At 42.9% G+C, this 21961-nt stretch overlaps 2 protein-coding genes across 4 annotated transcripts in view; both read left to right on the top strand.

The window, feature by feature from the left end:
- The window catches only part of UBE2G1 (ubiquitin conjugating enzyme E2 G1), a 28918-nt gene extending 17472 nt beyond the window's left edge, over positions 1-11446 (top strand). For both annotated transcript variants that reach the window (XM_048519103.1, XM_048519104.1), the window contains exons 2-6: positions 1530-1632; positions 4521-4618; positions 6381-6559; positions 7907-8031; positions 10369-11446. In XM_048519103.1, coding sequence (XP_048375060.1) covers positions 1530-1632; positions 4521-4618; positions 6381-6559; positions 7907-7993 — 467 coding nt within the window. In that variant the 3' untranslated portion in view covers positions 7994-8031; positions 10369-11446. The remainder of the gene's footprint in view (positions 1-1529; positions 1633-4520; positions 4619-6380; positions 6560-7906; positions 8032-10368) is intronic.
- A 4760-nt stretch (positions 11447-16206) lies between these two features.
- The window catches only part of ANKFY1 (ankyrin repeat and FYVE domain containing 1), a 59337-nt gene continuing 53582 nt past the window's right edge, over positions 16207-21961 (top strand). For both annotated transcript variants that reach the window (XR_007246326.1, XM_048519062.1), the window contains exon 1: positions 16207-16310. Coding sequence is in view for 1 of the 2 variants with exons in the window: in XM_048519062.1 (XP_048375019.1) it covers positions 16301-16310 (10 nt within the window). In the remaining variant the exon portion in view is untranslated. The remainder of the gene's footprint in view (positions 16311-21961) is intronic.

Raw genomic sequence — 21961 nt, forward strand, 5'->3', positions numbered from 1 at the left:
GGCTGCTAAGTGGGTAGTAAGCTAAATGTATCCCTGAAGCTGGAATGAGTGTGTTCCTGTAGGTTTTATTCTGCGAAGCTTGTGAGAGAAGCCCTGTACATTTCAGAGGAACATTACACTGTAATTCTATCTTGTTTATGTGATCTTTGGTGGGAGTTTTGGAATAGCTGAAATCTGTTACTGTAAATTACAAGCTACACAATACTTTTCATGTCTGTTCAAAAGTTAGTCCTGCTTGCTTCAGTGATGTATTCCCTAGTAAGTACATTTAGGATTGCAGACATACTTGAGCATGACAGCTCCCATCTTGACAAATGTATAGTTTACATTGGTAATAAGTGAACTTCACTCCTGACATAGTGTTCTGTTGTATCCTGTTTATTATTCGTACGGCAGGGGAGAGCAGATACCTTGTAGGTAAGGTTCATTTTTGTTGAAAATACAGGACTTTAATTAACAATTTTCTTTTGTGGATCATTTTGCTGTGCAACTGGAAGCTGTACTTAAAGCAGTTGCTTAAAAATATGTCAGAATTAAGAAGTTACATTGGAAGAAGTGTGATTTTATCTTTTGAAATTGGTAACTCTGTATAGGATTGCAATCAGGAGTAGTAGTAGGTGTCCCCCAACAGATATGACATTAAGCTGTCATCCCCAGATCTGAAGTGTATTTTTAGCCAATATCTAAAAGCCAAAAGCCATGCTTTGGTCTCTAGTCTTTGAAGACCAAGTGCATTGTAAATTGCCAATTTACCCAGAAATTGCCGATTTACCCAGAAAGAAAGATGTCCTCTGATTCTCAGAGAAAGACCTTTCACAGGTAGGTATCAACAGTCATTTTCTACATGTTACAGTGTTTAACACCTTTTCAAAGCCAGTCTGCACCCTAAAGCCGTGGTGGCGAATCTTTGGCACTGCAGATGTTATGGACTACAATTCCCATCAGCCACTGCTAGCATGGCCAATTGACCATGCTGGCAGGGGCTGATGGGAATTGTAGTCCATAACATCTGGAGTGCCAAAGGTTCGCCACCACTGCCCTAAAGGAATTTAGCAGAGGAAAATGTGATGGTTAATTTTAGTAGGCTTTGCGCATAGAACCAGTTCTGCATCCTTGACGACACAAGCTTTCATTATTCTGTTGCTCTTAGAAAGTGACTTGTAGGAACAATTTTGTTTTCTTGGAACTAATCAGCAATATGCAGAGGCGCTTTGTAGCTTAATGGTTCAGTTTTATCAATAGGAGGAAATATGTAGTTGTGTGTTGGATGGGGAAGAGTGAAAGAATGACCAGGGATGGATGAGTAACTTGACGTGCATTAAATGACATCCCTCTGATCTGGGCATTTGGTGTGTGGCCTTTCTGATCATCAGTTAACAAAGCAAACTAGGAACCTTAAAAGTGGAAAAGCAATTTAGTGCTCACCTAAAGTGCACAAGCTCTGAAAGTTCTCTGCAGGTGCATTATGAAGCAAAAAAGCATGAGCAAATGTACCAGTCTGTAATAATATTCATCTGTGTTTTAAACAGAGCTCAACAAAAACCCCGTGGAAGGCTTTTCAGCGGGCTTAATAGACGATAATGATCTCTATCGATGGGAAGTCCTTATTATTGGTCCTCCGGATACACTATAGTAAGTATTGGTAATGGACATAAAAATTATACTGCTTAAGCATTTGAGATCTTTCTAACTAGCTTGGCCTCTTCAGGTTTCTCTGGACTATTGATTTTACTAAGAATGTGCATTAGTTCATTTTGTTTACTGAATTTTGGTGTAACTTCTTCTATTGGTCAAGCCAACTGTCCTCGGTTGTAGCAGTTTCTGTATGCTGCTTTCTTCTGTCCAAAGGTTGATAGACACTATGTGTTGTCAGGGATACATGTGTACCCTAGATACATGTCAATATAAATGTGGCCTGTTTTCCATTCAGAGTCAAAATTCACAGTATAAGGTCACAGTTCTCCGACCCCACAGCACTCCTATGCAAAAGGAGCTGCTTGAATGATGGTAAGATCTTTGATAAAGTGGCAAGGTGCTTGAAAGAAATACAGGCATCCACATAGAATAAAAATCAGTAACAGTTCATTGATGAAATAATACACACACACAACCCTGGACTGGAGAACTGGTGCAATGGAACAGTCTAAATGTTAATCGCCATTATAACACACAATATTAGAAGCCCACATCAAGAGCCAGTTCCTCCAACCATTCATACAAGTTGCCCTACAAGAAAAGAGTGAGATTGATGGCCCAATCCAGATTGGGGGACGGGAGGTGGGCAGTGGGCGGTGGCAGCAAAGGGTGGCTTTAACATTGATACAGATTAAAATACTTTTTTATAGTTCCTTTGAAAGCTAACTTTGTTTTCACAGTGTCATGCTAACTAATTTTGTTTTTGCAACTAGTTACTGGTATCGCATTTTCGAATTAAGTTATCTTTGTTTTAATAAACAAAGCAGGTGAGCAGGTCAAATGGCCAGCCCTCCATGGAAGTGTATGTTGTTCTACTTGACAAGTATGGATTCAGGCATTTGTCTTAGTGCTACAATCACTTAACACCTCTGACAAGATGTTGAGTTAGGCACGCAGCCAGTAAGCTAGTGATAGCACCTAATGGAGATTATGACATCACGCAGGTGGCTCCATAGCTCTTGATTGGCAACAAATATTTGCTAGTGTGAAGAGCTGCGCCATAAAAACCTGATAATGCTTTCTTGTCCAGAATTACGTAGTCTTCGGCTGTATCTTTAACTCATTAGTGTCGTGAAGGGGAGAAGGTAGAAAACAAAATGCTCTGTCGTCTGTTACCCCATATGTGACAGTTCAAAGTTACTTTGGTGCAGATGTGCAGTTAGTACAAATCACTGAGCAAAACATGGACTTGGAGGGCACAAACGTCGACTTTAATTTAAATCAGTGGAACTGATTTGAGATTAGAACATAGCTGGCATGGAACTGCGTGATTTTGCCTCTTTCAAAATTTCCATTGATCTGGGAAACTAGATTAACTGTGCAATCATCAACAGTATTACTCCAGACTTCTCATAGAAATCTGTGCGTTTAGACTGGAATAACTTTGTCTAGGATTGCACTGTAAGTGTAAATGCCAAACATTTGTATTGGCCATTGTGGTTTTCTAGATTTTAGTCCCAAGGGAGTCATTAACAATATAGAAAGTCCGAATGGTAGTCCTGAGACATATTCTGGATTTTAGACACTAATTCAGTTTTCCCTTCCACATCGCTGGAGCTAGGGGCATAGTACCCCATTCCCACTGGTTGCAGTGTGAAAATACTCTTTAAACTTTTTGACCCTTCCTTCATACCAAAGAATAAGTCTGATTTTTTCTTTTCTTTTAACTTTTAAGAAGTAATTGTTCTTAATTGTTCTTAATTGTTCATAAATACCACACTATTACAGTATTAAAAGATAAAATATGTTGATATTATACAATACTATAGTTACATTGTATGCATAAACTATTTCTTGTCTGCTAACCTTTGCGTATCATCTGTAGCTTTCACAAAATCCCCCCCCCCCAAATTCCCATTTCATTTCTTATGCCAACCCATGATATATCAAAACCACAATGGGGAAAGTTACAATGTGGAAGGGATACCGCATATACTCGTGTATAAGCCGCCCCGTGTATAAGCCAAGGCACCTAATTTTACTACCCAAACCTGGGAAAACTTATTGACTCAGGTATAAGCTGAGGATGGGAAGCCGGGAGGCAGAGGGAGCTCCTTATTTGGGCAGTGACATCAGGGGGAGTCAAACAGGGTGCCTCAGGGTTCCCCCTTCACCCTCCGAGGAGGGCAGCAACAAGCGGCTTGTGCAGCCGCAGGGAGGTCCTTCCGGCCACGCCCCCAGCCTCGGCAGAGGCCTGAAGAGCCGGCTGGTAAGCGGTGACTCGTGTATAAACCGAGGGGGCATTTTTCAGTTTTAAAACAGGGCTGAAAAACTTATACGCGAGTATATACGGTAACTGTACTGAAGTACCAGAATAGGCACATATCTGGAAAATACATCTTAAATGGATAAACTGTATGCTTATTTATTTACTTATAATCCATCCTACTGGAAGTTGGGGACCCTAAGCAGTTTACATTCTTCTCATCTCCTCAATTTTATCCTCACACTGTGAGATAAGTTAGGCTGTGTGTGACTGGCACAAGGTCACCCAGCAAGCTTCCTTCAACAGAGTGGACCAGAGGCGTAGCTCCAAGGGGTGCACCAGGTGCGTGCCCCTGTGGGAGCGTGGCAGGGGTGTTCTGGGGCGGGGGCAGAGGACGCTCCGGTGCACCCCTTGCTATGCCTCTGGAATGGACATTTATTTCTGGTGTTCCCAGATGCTAGTCCAAGACATCATGCTGGTGGTCAGCAGCTTTTAGACATGTGTTAAGTAGGATGTGATGACTTCACTTGAATTCAAAGCACTGATGTTCTGGCATGGTGAAATTAAAGCATTGAAGTTTCCTAGGGCCAGTCACTGATTTTTTTTTTAATTCATGCAGTGAAGGTGGTGTCTTCAAGGCTCATCTTACTTTCCCAAAAGACTATCCACTCAGGCCGCCAAAAATGAAGTTTATTACAGAAATATGGCATCCAAATGGTAAGCTGCTATTCTAACATTGCGTGTAGAATATATTTTGTCTTACATCTGGAATGAATTGGAAGCAAGCTGAGATTCAGAGTCTGGGATAACGGGGTGGAGGGATGAGACAGGGAAATTATTAGTAAGGTATGTCAGTTCTGCAGGGCTGCTTTCTCCTTTGTAAACCTGCTTATGCACTAAAAACATCCGACGCTGTTTCTTAGAATGCCTTCACCTTTGGAAGCCTGGTAAATGGTTGCAGGGAAAACATTTGTAGCAAAGAGAGTAAGTGATTCTTGCCTCCTCCACAAACTTACTACCGTGTTTCCCCAAAAATAAGCCCTATCATGATTTTTCAGGATTTTTGGAGGAGGCTTATAATATAAGCCCTACTCCAAAAATAAGCCCTACCAATAGTTATAGATCAGGATGGTGTGATCCAGCAGGGTGCTCCCTGCCAATGAGGATGCAGCTTGCATCACACATGACGGGAAGCAATGGGGCTGCCGAGAATCTGCCTTAATGAATTGTGAAGGTACCGTATTTCCCTGAAAATTATCCCTACCCCGAAAATAAGCCCAAATGCATATTTTGGTGCAAAAATTAATATAAGACCCTGTCTTATTTTTGGGGAAACACGGTAGGTAGCCTTAAGCAAACCACACTTCTTCATTGCAGTCTCCCGTTTTCAAGATGGGGCGACAGTGACATACCTGACGTCCTTGTTTGTAAGGGTTACATGTTGATATAATGTGAAGTTCTTTTAATAAACTGAGCTATGCAGTTGTAGTTCTGGTTTTAATTACAAACCCTCAACTACCGAAACATCTTCAACAGGCCCTTGTACCACCATCTTCTAGGTGTTAAATGAAGGTGCAAAATTATTCTGCTTTTAGTGAACCCTAGCTTTAGAACTTTTTGAGTTTTTAATGTCAAGTGGCATGTGCTGCCGTTGGGGGGGGGGGGGTTCTTAATAAACTAGACACTTGGTTCAAAAACATGGTTAAATCCTGTAAGCTTCAATGCGAGCCTTCTGTAGAACGGTGGGCCAGAGTGACTGAAATAAGAAAAGTACTCTGACCAAGAACAGTCTTTCATTGCTAGTATCTGCATTTAGCAGCAAACACTTTACTAACAGTGAAGGCAACTCTTATCTATGTCGATGATGGCTGAATAGATTCTGCTTCTGGTGATCAGTTGTAGCATAACTAAGTCAGCATTGTTTCAGTCATAAAGCTGAAAAGGTGAATTGTAAGCACACACACCCTGTTTGGATATCTTGAGGGATCTTGGGCAGGCAACTTTTAGCCTCTGCTCCCCAGTCTGTGACATGGAAACATTTGCGACTTGAATCACAGGCTTGTCTAATGCTTGAAGAATTGCCATGCAACATTTTCTTTTGCTGTGGAATTTTTGTGGTGAAGACAACCTGCAGTGATTCATCTATAATAGCCATGCTAATTAGCAAGCAGTTTAGTATGTAGGTATACCCTATACTCTTTTCCATAAAAAGATGACAATAAATTTGAATATAAAGCTGCCATTTCCTGGGCCTGTGGAGTTCCTAGTGCCTTTGTAGCATTCTATTATAAAGAAGGTCCAGGAAATGCCAGCTTAACATACAAATTTACTGTCATCTCTTTGTGGAAAAGAGTATAGTAATGAAGGAAGGTAGATTTTGCAGATAACTGAGGTTAAAGGCCTCCACCAGTCACACAAATAAATGTGCTACATTTTTGAGCTACATTGCTGCTATTAATAAATGTTTTTGTTTTGATAGTTGACAAAAATGGCGATGTCTGTATTTCCATTCTTCACGAGCCTGGTGAAGACAAATATGGCTATGAGAAACCCGAAGAACGCTGGCTTCCCATCCATACAGTGGAAACCATCATGATTAGTGTAATTTCTATGCTGGCAGATCCCAACGGCGACTCTCCTGCAAATGTTGACGCAGCGGTATGACTATGGTGGCTTGTAAATGCATCTCTTCCCAGTAGTGCAGTTGGAGTAGATCCAGTTCCTTGGCAAGCATTTTCCTCCGTCGTAAATCTTGTGGTAACAAATGAGATGGGAGTTGAACAAAGGTAGCTTGGTAATGCTGTTGTTTAGGCAGAATGTATATTCTCCACTTTCCGTACTGAAGTGTCTCTGGATGGATTTACGCCTGTTAAGTGGTGGTTTTCAGAAGCATCGGTGTTAGTATAAATGAAATCCCCAACAGTGGTCGGCAGACATGGAGCAAAAATTTACTGGTTGATGGTAATTTGTACCCAATCTTTCCTTTTTACCCTGTCTGCTGAGAATCTTGTGAGTTGCTTCTTGGTGGGTAGTGCAGTATGGGGAAGCGTGAAGCTTCTATGTGAAGAACTAACCATACCTATTAGATTTTTATCCTGAAGATTTTAGCGGGGCCTTCAGAAGTTCTTCAGTATGCTGACAGTTTAGGCATTAGAACACCTCTGTATCTAAGAAATGTCATAGGTGGACAGGTAGAATAAGACCAAATAGAATAAAGTATAGGCATAAACATCTTAACTCATTAGAGCCCCTGTTATGCCAAACTCAATGAGCCAAAAAGGCATCAGAAGGACTGTTGTCTAGGCAAGTGCCTACTGAAATGGTTCTTTAATTAAAGAGAAGCTGCAGATTACAATAGATGGGATTTTGGCAGATATAACGATGATGAGTGTCCAGGAAACAGGTGGTTCTCCAGTTCTTTTTTTTTTCTGTACTGCAGATGTTTCAGAATGTGCCAGTCTTTTATAGAACTCCATATTCAGGAGAAGAAACCTTTTGGATCTTAAAGTAACACACAGAGATAGTGGCTGGTGAATTCCCAGTAATCATACAAGGCTGACCCAAGGCCTTTGAATGATTTGTGTACCTCTTTGTCCTGATACATTGTGCAAGTGAAATAATTGGGCACATCAGTTTGTTCAGTGTGAAGAATCTAGCTTTTCTTGGCATAGAACGTTGATACTTTCTCCTCACAGAATAGACAAAAGTCCTGATCCTGGGCAGCAAAGTATCTGTACTAAGGACCTGTTGAAAGTTCGTTTTGTTAAAGCAAAGCAGAGCAAGAAATTGAAATGGCATTTGCAGTGAAGCTGCCCAGGAAGCCGATATGTCAACTGTGTTTAGCCACAAGGAAGCTCCAAATGACTAATGTGGATCATTCTTAATCGAGAAGAATAGGAGAGTAACTGTAGAACAGGCTCAAAGATTTCAGGAGGTTTGGGGAAATACGTTAATGAAACTGCTTGTTTTGTTCGTTGTTTGTGACATCTGGATTTAAATTTACAGAAAGAGTGGAGGGAAGATAGAAATGGAGAATTCAAGAGGAAAGTCGCCCGCTGTGTAAGAAAAAGCCAAGAGACAGCTTTTGAGTGACATTTAATTCAGCAGCTAGTAGCTTCACTTTTTTCAGGGTAAGTAATAAAAATACAATTTCCATTTGAGTTGGAGGAGCATAGAGGTTAGCGTTACTAAATATCATCATCATTGCATCTGATAGTAAATTGCCCGGCTTCCCTAGCGATCACCAAACCAGACCACTCACAGTTCACTTGGTCACTCTTTAAGTATGTAGAAAACATCTCTTCATAAATAAGGCTTGCTCTTTGGGTCCTGTACACTGAATGCATTGAGGTAACAATCCCCACAAAATATATTTCCTCTGTTCATTGCTTCTCAGTTTCTCTGAGCAGACACTAACCTTTCCCTCCATTCTGCTGAAGAAAGGAGTTTGCATCTGGATAACCATTATTTGAATTTTAGAACAGGTTTCTGTGGCCCTTGGGTACTTGCTGATCCTGTGAAGTTTTTTCCTAGAATTTTTCGTTGTTGTCAACTAACTGTAAAAGCAAACCTCAACATAAGACATTTTTCATACGTTGTATGGGAAAATTGTCTCCTGGTTGTCCCTAGGCCTCTGTGTAATCTGTATGCGTGAGCTTACTACTTGGCTGAGAATTCCCTTATGAGACTGAGAACTAATACTGTTTGTTGGGTGGGTATACAAGACTGTTACCTAGCATGCATGTGAAATTGCCTAGTGAGGCACTCTCCTGTATGGAGCAACCTGCCAGTGAGAAACCTAGCAAACCCTCCAGATAAAAGGAGATATTAACTGAGTAGGGCACTGCAAATAGTAACCCTGCCCTCCTGTACTTAAAGGAGCCACGTGGCGGAGTGGTTAAGTTCTTGCACTGCCACTCACATGGTCAGGAGTTCGAGTCCCCTGTGGGTCAGATATTCTGGCAGCTGGCTCGTGGTCAACTCAGCCATCCATCCATTCCTTGGTCAGTAAATGAGTACCTAGTACATAGCTAGGGGGTAAAGAATAGCCGGGGAAATCAATGGCAAACTACCCCACAAAAGTGGCTTGCCTATGAAATCACTGCTTGCAGTGGTACCCCAGGGTCGAACACAACTGAAGGGGAAATGTTACCTTTTAACTGTACTTAGCATGTGGTGTAATGGCTGAATTTGGCTTTATGGAATTCTCATTGCTGGCAAACTCCTTTTTGCTGCTGATTGATGGCTGAAGTTGTGGAACTACCACCTTGGCATCCTGTTGTGCTCCATTTGCTGTTGATAGATTGGGATGCTTAAGTATAGTTTCTGTTGAGCATAGGAGATGAAATTAATGCAACTTCCATTGGAGTTTGACAGCTATGGCTATGGTGTGCATACCTCTCAGCGAGCTGTAACCCTGTGTTGACTCTGTCTCTGTTCCCCTTTGCTATAAACACTAAGTACCGGTAGATAAAGATATTAAATTGGACAGATATCTTCAGCAGAAAGTATGGAAACCCAAACCGCATAGATCCTTGTGTAAGTTCACTGTCCGATATTGGAAGGTAATTATGGTAGCATATTTTGCAGTGTGCTGCATGCTTTTAAAAGTGGTTGAAACAAATCTCTTGCTCCATCTAGCTGAAAATAATTCAGAGTATCTTGAAAGCATTCTGACCAGGTCAGTGCTGTCACTTAGCATTTGAACATAGACCTTTTCAAAACACATGTTGCTGGTGAAAAGGAGCTTCTGTATTAAAAATGACAATTTTCTTGCCTTGGGAAATGGCAATTAAATGTTTTATGGAGGTTATATGAACCATAACAACACTGGGTATTATGCTACAGTTCTAGCTGTGTTGTCACTTCCCCAGCTGTCCTTTTGAGGACTACCCTGCAGTTAACTTTGAAATGCAATGCTAGCAACTCAATCCACATTGGGTGGGCAGGTGGGCAGGGACGGTGCACGAAGCCTGAAAAGAAAAGAAACAGCCCAGCTGCCAGATTTTCCCCATAGGGGACAATACACATATCTCCAGTATCAACTCCGTTAGTGCACAGGGGCTGGGTGGGTAGTGGAAGCCGACTAATGTTGGTTCCATCCCCTGGCCCGCCCTGCTACGCTGTTGCAGCTTCCTATGCCAGCAGGCCTAGGGATGGATGGAAATTTTAAAGTCAAGCACCATGGAATCCGTCTGGGTAAGTCATCTCTCTGCCAGCACATTTGCCGCTTGTGCAGGTGGGGTGGGCATTCATGCCGATGCAGAGATGGGTCTCCCTCCCCCCCCCTCCCCAAGATGCTGCCTCCTGAAAACACCTCAGTTGTTTTTTGTGGATTCTCATTTTGGCCTCTCTTGGACGTAGATGGTCATTACAGAGAGATGTCTTTTAGAATGTTCAGCCGCATAAAGATGCCACAATCCTGTTTAGTCAAACTGGCTGATGGGTCTCTGTATCTTGTCTTGCAGGTCTCCAATTGAGGAACGTGGCACTGTTTTTCCTGCACTCTACCCACCTATTGCTGGACTTCTGTTTATACCAAGTTGGCAGACACTGGCTGGAACTGGGCTGCAATAAAACACGCCAGTTATCAATGCTGACAGAGCCTAACAAGTGCCAACCAAGATTTGCGCATTTTGAAAAACTAATGGAACTGCTTTAACCTTCAGGAAGAATTGTAAAGATGTGTACATAGCACAACGTGATCCGGATAATATATATACTGTTCATGTACATCCACAAATACACATTGTACCAAATAATGCTGTCTTGTAGTTAGGATAAGTAAAGAATCGTGTAAATTCTAAAGATTTTAGCAGGTTTTCTCCCCCCTTCATGGTTTTCCTTATCAGTCCTAAAACAATTTCTCGTGAAGCATGTTGGACTAAACAAATTAGGATTAAAAAAAAATTCCGTTTTAACTTTTTTTCTCTGAGCCATTAATGCTTCATTAAAATCTTTCACTTTAATAAAGTTTAATACCTTTGTAATCCTCTCCCTTCCCCTCAACTTTTTTCAGAGGTCCTTAACACAACCGTGAGATCTACTCCTTGATTCTAACAATGACTCGAGCACTGTCATCACCAAGAGGTGCATTTCTTCTTCTGACGTTGTAGCCCTGTTGTGCACATCTCTTGGACGGGGACGTAGCACTGAAACTGACAGCTGTGGAGCTCTCTCTCGAGCTCGATATATTTCCCAAAGGGCTGAGCAGTTTTAGCTTTGGAAATGGTTAGCCTGATATAGGATGAGCTACTTTACTTTTGATTTCTTGCCTGGTTTGGTTGGATAAATAAAAGCATGCAGATCTCTAGGCTTTCAAGTGAGTTTTGGTATTAAATGCTGTTTCTCTCACCCACATGCTGCCCTTTCCCTTCTTATTCCTTTACCCCCCCTCCCCCTCTGTATTTCTTTGCCTTCTGATCTTCTGCAGGTTTTCCTCACAATGTATAAAGATAAATTGCGATGTATATTTTCATGTAACTTGATTTTGGAATTCTGTCACCTTCTGTAGTGAGTTCTTCCAAAATACAATTTTTTCCAATAGCTCGGTGTCAAGTTGGCTGACTGCAGTATTAGGAATTCCAGAACACACTTTTTGGGGGGCAGATCCGAAAAAGGTTGCACAGTGGCTATTCTGGACAGCATATACCTGTTAATGGGAAGTAATCAACAGCTGATTCCTTAAGTGCTACAGCTGTGCTACAACTTTACTTTAGGATCAGAGGAGTTCTAGAAATCTAATGTGTAGCGTTAGAAATACCCTCAAGAGTTGTGTTAAAGATTAAACATTTATGTAGAGGGGAGGAGAGAAATTCATTCAATGTTGGTGCAGTTGATAAGTCAAAGTGTTAAGTAGCTGATGAGGTAAGCCTTTGTATGAGGCCAGTCTAATCTTTGGTTTTAGAGTCTGGTTATGAAGGAAGGTCAGAATTGCCTTCCTCCTTGACCATTATGCTCTGTTACCAAGGATCTAATGTGGGGGCCTTTTCTGATAGGGAAACCTAAACAAATTGCTTTCTGTTTTGGACTAGTAAAGGAAGACTGGTTGAGTATCTATGTTTTCATTAGAGGTGATACTCTTCACTGGAGGGTTCTTTTAAGCTTGATTATACACCAACTTGAATTAAAAAAGAAGGGGGGGTACTTTTAAGCTTGATTATACACCAACTTGAATTAAAAAAGAAGCGGGGGGGGGGGGGGGGGAGAAACAAAGCTTTCCAAGTCTGCAGACTGGTTGTACAGCGCTTCTATATAGAGGTATTCCTTCGGGTTCTTCAGCAAGTGGTTCCTGCTGTTTACACTATTCAGTAGCCACCGTTTAAAAGCAGTGGCTGGAGGCAGATTGCTTGCTGTTAAGTTAGAATCCACAAAGGAGTTGCTGCAGCCTCCCTCTGGCATAATCTGGAGGCAGGTGGCGCTTAGGCTAAGTTACCTGTCACAAAAATTAAAAGGTGTGTCAAGTCTTTAATGGTGCTACATTAGGCACTTGTTTCTGTACCAGCTCTTGACAAGCTGTAAGAATTGCCCTCCTTTTAAAGCATGATGGTTTCTAACTCCATGTAAATCCTCCTAGCAGGAGGAGATATGTATTAATACAGTGTAAGGATAGGGTTGAATGGGCCTTCTGTCTGGCACAGTTAATTGCACAGGGTCTGAATGGATAGATCCAAACCAAATCTCTTGTACTGTACTCTTCTAAAGCAGCCTTCAAGGGCAACACGCTATGGACAGTTGGCCAGACTCGCCTGCTTTCGAGGTTGTGGCTTCAAACAAAAGGAAGTTGGGATGGGGGTGGGTGGGGACATATGTTAAGCTTCTGAAGGGAAAATAGCGAACTAATTATGACTGCCAGGGGACCCACCATTGTACAAGCCAATTAGAAGAAACAGCAATTAAAACCTGAAATAGATGAAGTAGCAGATTCTTGCCTGTCTGTCCTGGCTACATGTGGCAGCGCAGTTACTCAAAAGATGCTGTAAGAAACACTCCTTCATTCAGAACCCGTCCTTCTCCTTCTCAGCAGACAGATGTATTTGCTGCTGACGAGCTGCTAATGCTCAGACACAATAGCTGGATTTAGACAATTGCTCCAAATGAGAACCAAATTTACTTGGCTTCGGCTTCGGCTTGGGGTGTGGGGGAAGGAGACTTCTTGCCAGCCAGCTGGCTAGCGTGTGGAATCTTCTGCTTACGTAAAATAAGGGGGATTGTCCCGCAGCCTGGCAATGTTGTGCCATATATTTCCATAATTATGAAGGGGGAGAAAATCCCAGCGTTTCTGGGGCAGCCATTGTGATCCAAAAGGCTGCCAGCTGGATGTGGAATTAATAAGGGCTCCTGGCTTGCTGGGACACAAAGCGTTTGCTCATTTGGCCCTCGGATGAAGAAAAGGCGTGTGGATGGCAGTAGTTTGAGGAAGCGTTTCTGTTTATCTCCTGCCTTTGGGCTGGGCAGAAAACATTATCTGATTGTGGCAAACGTTTGCCCATAAACTGCACGCCCAGCTAGGTTGTCTTTTGCGTTACACACATCCAGCCTTTTGCTTTGAGATACTCATTGTTCTTATTTTGCCGCCTTTGTTTCTCAAAGCCTTTTGCTTTAAACGAGCTACAAGTCAGGATTGGCTGAGGCAACCTCACCTTTTGATACTGAAGCCAGCTTGCTTTTTTCCCCGACAGCAAATATGGTGTCTCCTTGCCTACTTCTGGCATTGAAGCATCACAAGATCTGAACGTATCTATTGACTCTCACTCTGGTGTCTGAATGCGTTGCATGCAAATGCCCGCAGACCTTTAAAGGGTTTCTACCATTGTTATAACCATTATCACTGAAGGTGACAGTCTAATCTTTTCAAAAAGATTCTAGTTTTGTAGAGATCTGTTATTTTTTCCCTGCAGTGACTTGGGACAGTAGTCTGGACATCTTTCCTAGTTTGTCATGCTTTGAATGTGACTCTTGGAATATTAACCAAGTTGTTGTAAATAGGGATCTTTGCCAAACTGGGAGGTTAAGGTCCTTATGCTAAATGGCAGGAAAGGGTTAATTTTTTTGGTGAGTGTAGTGACTAGAGTATTGGGCAAGGAAACCATAGTTAAAACTTGAAGCTTGCTGATTGCCATCTCTCTGTCTGACCTATCTCACAGGGCTGTTGTGAGGAGAAGAGAACAGTGGAAGCTTATTCAGTGGGCATAAGTGAAGTAAATAAGACCTTGATCAAATCTGGGTTTGCTTGGAAAAGTCAAATTGAAGCCAGGCCTTGCAGTTTGAGATATTTGTCATGACAGATGCTCAGCAAGGGCCTGGTTGGTCTCTCATGAGTCAGAGCCAGGCAATGCTTTGATTCTTTTGTGCCTGAGAAGTGGAAGGACCTTCGTTCGTGTCCCCTATGTGACCTGCAACATTTATTCCAGCGTGAGTTTACCTGAGTCAAAATCCACTTGTTCAGATGCCACAAAGAGGAAGCCATATTCCATATTTTTATATGGAGCATATGGGCTTGGAGTGACTCCCACTAGAAATCTTTCTGATGTGATTCTTTGTGCAAGAGGCTGGAGTGGGTTTAGCTGTTGTACATAATGGGTGGCAAGAGAGAATTGAGGTTGTAGGCTCTTTCTAATGCAGATAAAGTGGAGTTAAGTAGGATAAACAATAAGGCATCAAGGAAACTCACTCTGAAGTATAAATAAAGTGGCATTGGTAAAAGAGTTACATATTGTATTACAATATATTCTGTTTATTTCGCCTTAACAGACTTAACAGCGCTATCCCTCTGGTATTGTAACATCCTTACTGGATGTCGCTAGGAGACAGTGTGCCTTAATGCCTAAAGCCAGCTATGGCTGAGGTGTGATATTAAATCCCTGATTCATATGAAGATCCTAGCATGATAATAGATCAGTTCTTAAATTAGACCTGAAAAGACAGCTTTGTGTTGGAGTTGGTTGGAGTGGGGTACATGTATTTCTTCTGCATGAAATGGAGAAGGGGTAAGCAGGTTGCTTGCTGGGGCAGATTTGTTGGGAAGTCAGAGCTGTCCTTCGAAACAACCTATTTCATCAGCTTCGACAGAGAAGATGGATGATGCACACACACTATTATTTTTAATCTAGCGTAATTCTTATTTTGCCTATTCTCCATGGGACCTTCCTCACAACCACCCTGTGAAGTAGGTAAGGTTGAGAGAGTGGCTGGTCCAAAGATTAGCTGTCTGGTGCAATAGAGATCTGAGTCTCTTCAGTCCTACTCTGACACAATAACCATTATTTCACAGATGCTATTGGTATATCTTATGCATATTCCATATGCACGTACGTGGCAGTGGGGGATTAGAAGTTATAATTAAATAATTCAGATGCATTTTTAAGAGGTATCTTTTTTAAAAAAATCCAGTGCACTACACAAGGACTCTGTATGCTTGGAGGCATTCCCTTAAAAACAAATACATTATTATTCCCCTTGAGAAAATGCATTCTGTATGTATTTATTTATCTTTATTAACCTTTAATAGGCATAAATAGATCAAATCTTAAACACATAAATCCAGATGCTCCTGACCCTTAGTTCTCTTTAGACCTAAACCCATTTTCTGCCACTTGGGCGAAGACTCCCTGTAAATTCAGGGACTGCGGTTCCCTTAAGTAAGACAACTTTGATTCAGGTACAAAAACCATTCCGGACATGCTCAGAATCACCTTGCCTGGGTTGCTGCTGTAGTCTGTCTCAGAAAAAGATCTTAGTAAGTCAATGGAGGTGTAGCCATTGGTTGAAAAATTGTATGTTTCCGCATTAGAATATAGTCCCCAACGACTATAAGAATTGTGCATATGTACTGCCTTTGTCGAAACCATTACTGAACATGGCACTTTGATACAACAACCTTTATAGATCACTGAACTATCACCAATACTTGCTTGGAGGGGTTGGGGAGCGGGGCTATGTAAGCATTAGGACCCAGGGGAAGCTTTCTATAACAAAGAAGGTCTTGCATGTTGAATTATGTGGTGGAGGAATATACAACCTTACTGACATCTTTTTCTGAGACACTTTTTTCTGAGACCAATTGGCCATGCTGGCAGGGGCTGATGGGAATTGTAGTCCATGAACATCTGGAGTGCCATAGGTTCGCCACCACAGGACTATACCATTTCTTTAACCCATGGAAAGTGCCTCCTTACTGCAAATGAAATGAACTTTCCCTTCCCCTCGTGGGTTCCTCGGAGATACAAGCAAGCATTGGAGGGGGCGCGTCGTCAAAGGACGGCTCATTACACGGAGCATGCGCAGTCGCGCGCTTTAAGAAACCGTCCTTTTCTCGTCCCCCTCTTATCTCCCTCCCTTCTTGTCGTCTCCGCTAGCTCCAAATCTCGCGAGAGGTCCAAGCCGGAGGCCCGGGCCAACATGGCGGAAGGTACGGAGCGGAGAAGCGGATGAGGGGGGGCTGTGGCGGTGGCAGCGGCGGCCGTGACGGGCTTGTCGCCGTCCGGCTGCATTGCATATGCAGGGTTGGGGGTGCTTAATAGGGCCTTTCCTGCAGATATCATGGGGTGGGGGGTGCAAAGCGTATTAAAGCAATTGGAAAAGGTGGGTGGGTGTGCCTGTCCGGTTCTGGGGCTGCTGTTTTTGGTTTGGGGGCTCCCCTGAGGCGGGGCGGGTGGTCATAACGATAATCTGGGGAATCATCAGCTCTTTCCCCCCTTTGGAGAGGGGTGTCACGGCGGGGTTGGTTTTGCTTCTGCTTGCAGGAAGGCAGAAGAGCGAGTTTGGAGCTGGCTGTAAAGGTAGCAGGGTGGGCTGAGCTTTTAAGGACCTGTGCCGCTTTGCATCCAAAAATCTGTGCTTTTTGCACTGGCGTTGGCTTTGCATGCAGAATCTGTGCTCTTCGCTGGCTTTGCATGCAGAAGGGTGTTTGGGATCCCTAGTTAAAAAGGGTCTCAGGTGCAAGGGGAAGACCTGGCACCTGCTTTGCTTGCTCAAGGTATCGGCAGATAAAAGGAGCTCCTCAGGTGCTGGGCGAGATCTTTCTTTGCCTTAGAATTAGGGATGCTGCTGTCAGCTTGACGAGATAATCGTGAACTTATCCCTGTCAGCGGATCAGCTTCAAACGTTCCTCTCTGGAGCTTTCTCGTGTCTCATTTTAATACCTATGGTCCCTGTGATTTTATGATGTTACCATATTGCTTTGTGAGGTCCCTCCTTTTGATCTCTGCACAGGCGCTTTGTGAAATTTCTAAATACAAAATTCTGATAGCAGCAAGTGGGTGAAGTCTTAAGATCATAGAATCATAGAGTTAAAAGAGACCACAGGGACCATCCAGTCCAACACCCTGGCATGCAAGAAGACACAATCCAAGCACTCCCAACTGATGGCTTCCAGCCTCTGGTTAAAAACTTCCCTCTGAGGCAGCATATTCCACTGTTGAGCAGCCCTTACCCTCAGGAAGTTCTTCCTAACGTTTAGGTGGAATCTCTTTTCATGGCCTGAGAGATGGTTTTCTCTCTCTCTCACACACACACAGACACACACCCGGGCAGCAGCCTGATTCTGGAGGTTTTTTTTGGTATTAATATTTTTTATTTTTCATGGTGATAACAATATAAAAGCAGTAAAACAACCAAAAGAATAGAAACAAAGAATGAAATTTAACTTAATTACAGTTATGAATATGAAACCGGAGCCCACAGAGGTTTTATAAGTTTCAAAGCTTATGCAGTGTTTTTCTCCTCTGGAGCCATCCTGCCCCATTACATGTTTCAGCAGTTCCCAATTATCAAATGCAACCCCTCTCCATCTTTGTGGCCTTATTAAAACTTGGCAGTGTAAATTGTCAGGGGTGATGTTCTTCAAGGTGCATCTCCTCCTCCTGGGTCTTGAAGTAAAATCTTGGTGGGTTAATGGATGTGTGGTATGTCTAGTGCAGGGGTAGGGAACCTGCGGCTCGAGAGCCGCATGTGGCTTGAGAGCCGCATGTGGCTCTTCTGCCCTTGCACTGCGGCTCCACAAGCCGAGCCGCTGGCCCCATCCTTGCCCGCCCTGCAGGCGCACCAATTGCCCACGGCCGGCTTCCCCTTTCGCCCGCCCTGTTGGAGCGGGGCGGGCGCTTTCCCAGCGGCCGGCGAGGCCGAGCCGCTGGCTTCATCCTTGCTCGCCCTGCAGGCAGCAGGGTGGGGGCACCAACTGCCCGCAGCCAGCTGGGCCGCACCGCGGGCTTCCCCTCTCGCCCGCCCTGTTGGAGCGGGGCGGGCTCTTTCCCGGCGGCCGGCGAGGCCGAGCTGCTGGCCCCATCCTTGCCTGCCCTGCAGGCAGCAGGGCGGACGCATCCATGCGCTTCTCAGAATGAGCGGAGTAAAAGGTAAAAAAACCCAATATATACAGTTATCTTTATTTTAAAAGTCAAAAATTATTTGTGGCTCCAAGTGTTTCTTTTCCCATGGAAAACGGGTCCAAATGGCTCTTTGAGTGTTAAAGGTTCCCTACCCCTGGTCTAGTGTGCCTTCATGGATACAGATGCATGTGAACTGTGAAGGCATCACGCAGGCCACAACCTGCCATATCACCACTGCTGCTGCTGAGATACATTAGGAGCTTGTGGTAACGTGTTGGAGGGAACTGTTTTTCTTGCTTACCTTTATCCAAAAGAACGGTTGGCTCCATTGTGGCTTTTAAATTTGTGTGAGTTAGTAACTGCAGAGTAAATATAGAGTGTGCACAATGCAGTTTTCTGCAGGATGTAACAATAGTACTATAAGTATTTGTTGACATTTCTTTGAGATGTTGGAGAGCATGGACGTACCATGACCCCCCTGAAAAAATGTACCTTTTTTCCATCCCCCCCCCCTTTTGCATAGACAACTAGGGATAGTTTCTTTCATGTTTTGTGTTCTGAGTTACTGTGAGATATGCTGCTTTAGTTGATTCTTGTATGTTCTAGAAAGGAGAAGAAGTTGGCATTCTGCTTCTCCGTTATGACGATGATGAACCTACTGAGACTTACAGTGCAAATCAGAACAGAGTTACTCCAGTCTAAACCCATTGATGGACTTAGACTGGAGTAACTCTGTTCTGGACTGTACTGTTAGTACATACGTATTAATGACTGTCTTGTTTTGTCCCTGGTTGTAATTCCCCAGAAACTGCCTGCCATTTGCTTGTGACCCAGAGATGTCCACACAGCTTCCCCTTTCTCTAAAACCATAGGATTCGGTAAACCACCAGATTCCCCATAATTTGGGTTTCCTGGCATGAATGAATCCTTGGTTAATTTTCTCACAGCTTACTACAGAGAGTCCTGTTTACTTTGAAAACTTACCCACCCACATTTGCTGTGCTTATCTACCACCATCTGCTCACTTGGTGCACTGAAAGCACCGCCAACTCAACAGTGGCATCTCAGAAGTTAGAGGGAAAGGAAAAACGAAAAAGCCAATCCTTTTCTAATTAGCTTATTTGTTCTTTCTGTTCTCCAGTGGGACCTTCTGGAAAAGTCAAAAGGGTGATGTGCGTAAGCTTTTGCTTGTATGAAAGTCAAGGCACATCTGTGGGATTGCAACATTTTAACATGTACGGTACTATTGCACAATTTTCAGCTTTTGAATTTTTTAAAATGTGAGCTGCCTGTAAGCTCTTTAAAAAAAAGTTAAAAGCTTCTTCACAGAGGTGTCTTCTGTGATAGAATTTGAGAATTTGGTAATGGTGAAAGCACTCTCCCTTAGACTTCTGTACTGTACTGACTCCCTCAAAATCTGTAAAATTCATCATATTCACTTTCTCTGTCCTTATCTGGGAAATAGACAACAAAGTTACAGTTGCTAGACAAATTAGTTATCCCTCCTAAGAAATGAGGAAGCCTAGAAATAAAATTAGGGGGGAGGGGGGAAAGGATTTGCAATACTTTTTCTGTTTTTCAAGCTGAAGAAATAAAAAACTTGGAAAATATTTTATAAGTAATTTTTTTAAATTCTCTTTTAGAATGAGTTAAATGATTAAGGAAGAATTTTCAGTGATTTACTCTCTATGCAGGACATTTTACAATGCTAAGTGATTGCAGATCTTTGGCCCACTTCGCACGGGCCAACGAGACCGGTGCAAGGCCAATAAAAACACTGGATGCATGACTGCCCCCTTCAAAACAAGTCAGCACGATGCTTTCTCCCCCCAAACTGGTATTTTTGAAACTCGCTAAACCAGCGAGTTTTTCTAAAAACAGCATTTTGCACCCAGGTGCCCAGTGAATGGCAACAGGTGGGAGTCACCGCTTTTAGGTGCATCCTGTTTTTAAAACACTTACCTTCTCTCCCTGCGCAGCTCTGCACAGACAAAAAGACATGCCCCCGCGGCCCCTGAGGCATTGCCGTGGCCGCGGGTGTGTGTCTCCTCGTTCCTGCAGAGCTGCGCAGGGAGAGAAGGTAAGTTTTTTTTTAAAAAAAAACATACCAGGATGCCCCTCCATGTGAAGGTTCCTCTGTGGGCTGTGGCAACTCCGGGGCCGCTCGCACGGAAGTGTGTAAACAGCCCCAGGGCTGCGCGGTGTGCAGCTGCTTTCCTGGCCCATGCGGAGTGGGCCCTTGAGAAGTATAATTTAAATCCTACTTTTGATTTTTTCTGCTACTGCAGCATGCCAGAGAAACTGGAAATATCCACACACCATCGAAAAACAAGCTTAAATAGATAAAGCAATGCTGTTTCCAGTCTCTGAAGATCACAGTGATAAAACTGGAAGTTTAGCGGATTTTTCAAAAACTGATTTTGATTAGGGAGAGAAACTTGGTAGTAATATTTTGAATGGTGCTTAAATAAGTGGTTCAGGTTACTGGTTTTGTGCCTGGTTGCAACTCTTTGCCTGATCTGATAAATGCTACTGAACAGATCAGCATTATGCTAAACTTTAACTCAACGTCCTGATATATGGATTGTTCTTAATAGTATGGTCTGATAATGATGGGAGAAAGCACAGAGCTTCTGTCACCAGACTTGGAAGCTATTTCCAGGAGGTGTTGTTGTTGTGGTGGAGACATGTAGCCCACTGCTACCTCTGTTTAAGAAAAACAAGCAAACTGTGGGTAAACATTTCCGCCTCGGAAAACACTTGGTGTTTGTTCTGCCTAAGTCAGCATTATCCAGCAGAAGAAGCTGAGAGTGTGAGAATCCAACAGGAAACTGTTACAGATTATAATTATGTTACTAGCATTGACCAGCGCCCAACAGGTCCAGTAGTTCTTTCAGTATTACTTAATGTAGCAACATTTTTGTTATCACCAACTGCAGTTGCTGTTACTTTGTGTATCTACATTTTTAAGTTTTGCACAGAAATGAAAATTAAGCAATACTTTTTTTAGAATTTCAGAAATTGGAATTTAGAAATTGGAAATAAATATGCTTTTTTCCATTATTTCCCAACTTTTGGGAACTTTTTGCTGCTAACCCCTCAATATCCTGTCTTCACTAGAATCAGGATGGCTGAGCCAGTGTGTGATAATAGGCACTGTGGCCGGCAGCCTTTGATTTAGGCAAGCTTGTACTCGAAATCTCATTCACTGGAGAACACTTCTTCAAGCAACGTGTGATTGGTGTTTGGAATATGCTGCCAAAGGAGGTGGTGATGGCCACTAACCTGGATAGCTTTAAAAGGGGCTTGGACAGATTTATGGAGAAGTCGATTTATGGCTACCAATCTTGATCCTCTTTGATCTGAGATTGCAAATGCTTTAACAGTCCAGGTGCTCGGGAGCAACAGCCACAGAAGGCCATTGCTTTCACATCCTGCATGTGAGCTCCCAAAGGCACCTGGTGGGCCACTGCAAGTAGCAGAGAGCTGGACTAAATGGACTCTGGTCTGATCCAGCTGGCTTGTTCTTATGTTCTTATGCTATATGTTTTGAGCAAGTAAAATATGGTCCTTAAAAGCTTTTCCCCTCAATTCCCAAAGTTAAAATATTTCATAAGGGTGTTTTCTAATACTTCCCTAAGTTTCCCAAACAGATAAAATGCAAATAAAAATCTTCAGAAAATGCACTTCTGTGTCCATTATTTTTTTTAATTTAATTTAGTTTAATGTATAGGCC

The sequence above is a fragment of the Sphaerodactylus townsendi genome, linkage group LG16, assembly GCF_021028975.2.
Source record: "Sphaerodactylus townsendi isolate TG3544 linkage group LG16, MPM_Stown_v2.3, whole genome shotgun sequence".
NCBI classification, from domain to species: Eukaryota; Metazoa; Chordata; class Lepidosauria; order Squamata; family Sphaerodactylidae; genus Sphaerodactylus; species Sphaerodactylus townsendi.